This window comes from Pteropus alecto, unplaced genomic scaffold, assembly GCF_000325575.1.
Source record: "Pteropus alecto unplaced genomic scaffold, ASM32557v1 scaffold118, whole genome shotgun sequence".
In the NCBI taxonomy this organism is placed as follows: Eukaryota; Metazoa; Chordata; class Mammalia; order Chiroptera; family Pteropodidae; genus Pteropus; species Pteropus alecto.
Window position 1 is genome coordinate 527,260 of NW_006440654.1, and position 6,000 is coordinate 533,259.

A 6,000-nucleotide genomic window follows, 5' to 3' on the forward strand; every position below is an offset into this window, starting at 1 on the left:
GTCCCCGAGCTGTCCCCACAGCCCGGCGCGTGTGCTCTGGTCTGGCTGTCTTTGCAGGGCACGGTACCTTTTCTGTGTGGTTACGACAACTGTCGTCGTTTTCGTGGGAGCCAGTGCCTGGGGACTTTTAGACTTCTTCCAGGAGAAGGGCTCTCGGACGGCTATGAGCGACTCTGGCCCGCTGATGACACTCACGTCCAGGAACCGGCCGACGACGAAGCTGGAGAAGCAGAGCAGCAGCAGCTCCCTGCAGCGGCCAGGGCTCCTGGAGGACAGGGCGCGGTGCAGTCAGGCGTGGAGCAGACCGGCCCCGCGCGGTGGCCTCAGAGTTCACAGTGGCCGCCCTGAGTTTTCAATAATCCCTTTCACGGGGAAAACAGGCTCTCTATAGCAAGCAACGCAGTGTCTCCCCAAGACAAAAACCAAGCACGCAGAGCCACCCGTCTTGTCGTTCCCAAAGTCAAGGGCAACAGGAGAAACGCTTTCGGTGTGCCCCAGTTTAAATCGGGGTGGCTGGACACGACACCAAATGCACCTTTTGTTCTTGGCTGCCTGTCCAGCTCCTGCTGCTGCACCGACCCCGGCCACCGCACACACCTATGGCCTGCACTTGTCTCTATGTCAGCACGTTTAAAACGACTGTGTAAGGTGGCCGTGCCACATGGTGCTGACTGAAGGACTCTTAAGTGGTCCCCCCTGTGGTTTGATACTGATGGCCTTAAATAAGGCTGGGATTTACTTGGACCCATGTTTTTAAAATGATTTAGAATAAATTCAGGTAATAGACGAGACGGAAGAGAAAGCCTGTAGCCAAAATACCAACTGACAGGTGAGCAGCAGGCGGAGGCGGGGCTCTGGACAGAGGGGAGGAGGCACAGCCGGCTGGCGTGTCTGGGCCGCCACAGGGGAGGGGCCGTGAGGGGCGGAAGGATATCAAGCAGAGCTGAGGGACGAGGGCAGGAGGACGCGGGTCGGCTCCAATAGAGTCCCCGCTCTCACTGAGAAGTCAGGGAGAAGGGGTGCGGGCAGCTGCCAGGCTCAGGAAGCCGTTGCCTCTGGAGGATAAACTCATTCAAGCCATATTCTCCACCAACGCTTTTTTTACGATTTTGTTCCATCGAAGGAGCTACTGAGTACTGTTTATGACACCTAACCTAGAAGGACCACTCATGGAACCTAAACAGATAACTGTACAAATGTCCCCAAGGCAAAGTCTCCAAACCCTCTAGCCACGTACTTGGCATCACAAATGATCACAATCGCAACTTTTCCACCTGGAGGGATGAGCCCACCGGGTTCGGGCTCTGTCACCTGCTTTCGTGAGACACTCTGTTCTTTTTCTCCATTTTCTCCTTTACAGGAACTGTCGTCTGGGAGATGAAATGTAAATCGCAAGTCAGCCCCAAAGGTGCAGTGGTTCTGACAGCGGCAGCACGCTGACAGCGCGTGCGCACGGGGCGCAGCGCCAGGTGGGGACGGTGGGCGTGCCAGAAGCACGTCCAGGTGCTCCTGCTTCTCTCGCAGCCCTGGAACCTCAGAGAAGGTCCAGAACCCAGGAGCTCATAGCACCAGGGGCCATGGTGGCCGGACTGTTCCGGCCGCTCGGCCCCCACCCAGGCCCCACTGCCCCCAGCCCCCCGGAGCTCACAGGCTGCTGACCTACGGCGGCAATGGCTAAGACACCTACCTGGGCAGACCTCTCTGTCACCTGGCAGGCCGCTGTCCAGCACCTGGTCGGCTCTGTCCTCTCCGCAGCCACCTAACAAGCTGGCACTGTCACCTGAACAGCCCATCTCCTCCGCGGAGCCAGAACCGGAGCATGCCGTCGGGCATGGCTGGCCTCCGCGCTGCGCCTGAAACCTGAACTGTCTGGCTCTGTCCCAGCCAGCCAACTTGCAGCTGACCAAGTTCTGTGGCACGCCTCCTTTATTCCTGGACAAAGAGCGCCAGCCATGAGTGCGCAGAACCAACATGGAGACATTCAGTTGACGCAAAACACAGACGCCAATGTGACTAGTGAATGGCAACTGCAAATACCTTTACGAGTATGAACAAAAAGAAAATGCTGAAGTGAAAAATTTCAAAAAATGCTCATAAAGGAAAACACTGGGCCAAGTGAAGTGGGCTCTACAGAATTTCTTAAATCGTAGCTTAAAAACCGTCAGCATGATTGACTTTAGCGCAAACTTACTCTATCCAGATCACCAAGCTCTTACTTCGTCCTTCCTCTAGCGTTCCAAAATGCGTCATCCTCGTCACTTCAACGTCGCCTTTGTCTTTCAGTAAGAGGGCCCCACAAGCCTCATCGGCAGCCTCTGCCACGGTAGAGGCGGAGTTGTCTCTGGAGAGAGCCCCACAGACAGGTCACTGTCACCAAGACACTGCCCTGGAGAGGCTGCCTCCCGAGGCACCGCCACCTCCCCGCCGGGGCCCGCTACCCTGGCCGCAGGACAAGCTGCTGGCTGAGAGACAAAAGTCGACCCCCAGAAGTGACCAGAACTGATCCAGGGACCCTCCAACACTCAGGGCCTCAGAGAAGACCAGCCCTCATCTCTAAGAAAATGACAAGCCCTATAAACTCCAGAGAGGAGGCGATGGGAAGGTGGCCCCTTCAAGGAGGTCCCGATTCCGAGAACACAGCAGGGACCCGCTCCACCAGCAGCACCTTCTCCAGGCACACCAAGAGGGGGCTCTCCCTCCCCTCGTCACAAAAGGAGAGGGTGTCCAGTGTCCTCCCGGGCTGCTGGGTAGGGGGCTCAGGAGAGCTTTGCTTCATAGGGACTCATAAGCCTTCATTTGGAAAAAGTCCTGTTGCTTCAGAAAACGTAGGAACGAGGCACGAGAACCACACAGACTGACCCGACATTAAACCAGGCTGTGCCCCGAGCCTGCCACGGGAACCTGGCTGATCGGCGCATGGCCAGACCCCGGGAACCAACAGAAGGCTCCAGCTGAGGTCGCCACTGATACCCCGTGCCCCTGAGCTGCATGTGTCCCGGAAGGAGAACAGGTGTAGAGGCTACCGCTCCAGCGCCCAGGGGTCATCTCTGGCCCTGGGAGACGGTGCGCTGTCTGCGGGGGGCTCTCCCTGCTCCATCTCACCTTTGTCTCTGGCTCCGGCTCGCACTTGAATTCTTTCCTGCACGGAGTTGAGGACCCTCTCTTGGGGGTCTAGGGCCCCCCGCTCGGGGGATTCGCCCCTTCCTGCTTCTAAGGTGCCTGAGAAAAGCTAACAGGGAAGCTTCTCTCTTTAGAAAATGGGGCTTCACTCTCTCCTCGGCAGGGACCTGTGTGTCCCCTTGCCCTGCTGATGGCGCTGCGGGGCCCGGCTTGCTGCCCACCGCCCACCGGGCGCCGTCTCCAGAGGGCACAGCCGCACACGCCCCTCTTGACGCAGCTGCACAGGGTGGGCCACCAGAGGTAAATTCGCTGGCGCTTCTGGCCCTGACCACATACTCACTGACACGCTCAACACCTCAGTGACCCCTTCTCAGCCGGCTGCTGCCCTCAAACTCCTCCTGTGTACACTCTCCAGCCTCAGAGCACCCTCCAGACCGGAGTGGGGGCAGCGGTGGGGATGGCTGGGCCTCGGACCTCGCGCCCAGTGGACAGCACCTGCTGACGGCTGGGGTGTGAGCCAGACGAAGGAGTCACAAGCGTGGTGCAGGTTTCTGGTTCAACCCCCAGAAGTGCAGCCAGGGAAGGTGGCGGAGACGCCGGGTCTGGAGCAGAGCGGGGACACAGCCCGGGCGTGGCCAGCACTGGCTGGTGGGTCTGTGGAGTGTGGACGGGCCCGTGGGACAGCAAACATGCTGCCAGGCCCGAAACGTGGCCCTCTGTCCTATGCCATCGCTGAGCCTATGCAAACTCCGGCTGCAAGGGCTGAAGGCTCAGTGGCTGTGAGCGCCCCTGGACCCCACAAAGTCCCTTCCTCCCCTCGCCCCCAAACGCCTACTCTGACGGACAGACGAGGAGGAATTCTGGATCTGCAGTGTGTGGGTCTGGCTCATGGCCAGCATCCAATGCTGAGGGTGGGGGTACACCCACTGTCCGGTGAAGATGGCCATTTGAGGCAGACAAGGGAGGTGCCTCATGGACCAGGCCTGGGACTAGGCCCCCTCCCCGGGGATAACCAGCACCCCCATGGGACCCCAAGCCCCCTGCAGCTCCCCCGGAACAGGCCACCTACAGGCAGGAGCCGTCCTGTCACGCCTCACCCACGCCACTGCCCCTGGGCCGCCGCGCCTCCCGGACGCACAGCCAGCTGGCAAGTGGCAGAGTGTTTGGGAGCTAAGTGCTGGGGCAGTAGCATCCAGAGGACGCAGCAGCCCTGAGGCCCAAGTGACACCACCCTCGCCCCAGCGGTCGGTGAGGCGGCATGGGGATGAGGCTGCGGCGGGCCAGCATCAGGCCTCCAACACAGGGCACTGCCCACTGCTCTGACAGAACCCCAGGTCCACGCGACACAGAGCCGATGCTCGACGTGACGGGAAGTGGAGCATGGCAGCCGCATTTCCATGAGCGGAGATGACAAACAGCAGTGAAGGACAACACAGGGCGGGAGCTGATGCTCGACGTGACGGGAAGTGGAGCACAGCAGCTGCATTTCCATGAGCGGAAGAGATGACAAACAGCAGTGAAGGACAACACAGGGCGGGCTCACTGGACACAGGGCCAAAGAGGACAAGTGGGCCAGGGGGTGGAGACAGAGCAGGGCCGCGTTAAGGGAAGCTCGTCACACTCTGTGACACGCCTGCAGTGGGGAGGCCACCAGGGGCCGAGGGAAGATCACGCGTGACACGGCAGTTTGGCCCTTTTAAGAACTTCCTGTCAGTAGGCACTAAAAACGCCACACGTTTGAGGACAGAAGACACAGAAATGCACTGCAGCGTGGGGACCGCCGACACGGACTGAGGATGGGGAGTGGACCTCCCACTCGCCCTGCGACCAACCATGAAGACCGCGGGGACCCTCCACACGACCCTGCCTCCAGCCACCCACCCGACCAGGGCTCGGGCTTGGCCTAGCGAGGTTCCCAACCATCACCGACAGCGCCCCAGCCGGAGCGAGCCGGTCCCTCCTCACCGCCTGGTCACCGGCGTCATGCAGAGGGCTCTCCAGACGTAGCAGGACTGGCTGCTCTCTACCACCAGGGCGCGGACCACGTCGTGTCTGCGAGGCACGTAGCCCTCTGGCAGCTTCAGGGAGTCCAAGGTGAAAAAGATGCAGTCGTCTATCACCCCGTTCCTCCCGCAGAGGCTGGACACGCAGACCTGCGGCAGGCGGGCACGCGCCCCGTCTGAGCCTCACGCAGCCTGGCCTGGCTGAGACAGCCCACTGCCGCGCGCTGGGCACCCCTGTCCTGCAGAGGACTGAAGGGGACCGGGGACCTGCTCTGGGAGGGGCGGTGCCTTGATGGTTACTAGAGCTGGGACCTCGGGCCAAGGCTGAGACCCCGCTGGAGGACTGGGGGGCGTGGGGCCCGGAGTGTGGCCTTTGCTTCTCTGGCTCAGCCCCCTCCCCCTGCCCAGTTCTCCCTGTGCCCGAGACACGCCCTGCCACGCGCAGGACCGTCTCCACACTTCCGTGCACACCACGCAGCTTAGCTGAGAGCTGGCGAGGCCAGTCTCCAAGGGTCCCCTTGGGGAAACAGCGTTGTTGGTAAGAAAACAGTCTTTTCTGGCCCAGACTGAACTCGATCAGAGCCCCAGATCCTCAAGGGGAACGCGGGGACAGAGGGCCAGCACCTACCCGGTCCACGCGCTTGTACCTCAGCGGCTTCACGGACACGGCCTCGCTGCTCCAGGTGCCCGGCCGGATCCAGTACTCGGCCTCCACCCAGTCTCCCTTGCACGGCTCGAAACCTCCAGGGAGGGAAACTGTGCGTCACTCGGACGCTCTGACTCCACGGTGCACGGGCCACTCTCAGGGGGCGACGTGCTGGAGTCCCCCACACTCTGCTGAGATATCAGGACGAACCACCCAGCCTAAGCGCCCCCG

At 61.0% G+C, this 6,000-nt stretch overlaps 1 protein-coding gene across 1 annotated transcript in view; it reads right to left on the reverse strand.

Annotated features, from left to right (window-relative positions):
* MOV10L1 (Mov10 RISC complex RNA helicase like 1) overlaps nucleotides 1-6,000 on the reverse strand; it is a 47,528-nt gene that overhangs the window by 32,978 nt on the left and 8,550 nt on the right. The window contains exons 4-9 of the mRNA XM_015594004.1: nucleotides 5,752-5,864; nucleotides 5,086-5,273; nucleotides 2,192-2,341; nucleotides 1,688-1,932; nucleotides 1,238-1,370; nucleotides 68-265 (exon numbers count right to left, since the gene is read on the reverse strand). Coding sequence (XP_015449490.1) covers nucleotides 68-265; nucleotides 1,238-1,370; nucleotides 1,688-1,932; nucleotides 2,192-2,341; nucleotides 5,086-5,273; nucleotides 5,752-5,864 — 1,027 coding nt within the window. The remainder of the gene's footprint in view (nucleotides 1-67; nucleotides 266-1,237; nucleotides 1,371-1,687; nucleotides 1,933-2,191; nucleotides 2,342-5,085; nucleotides 5,274-5,751; nucleotides 5,865-6,000) is intronic.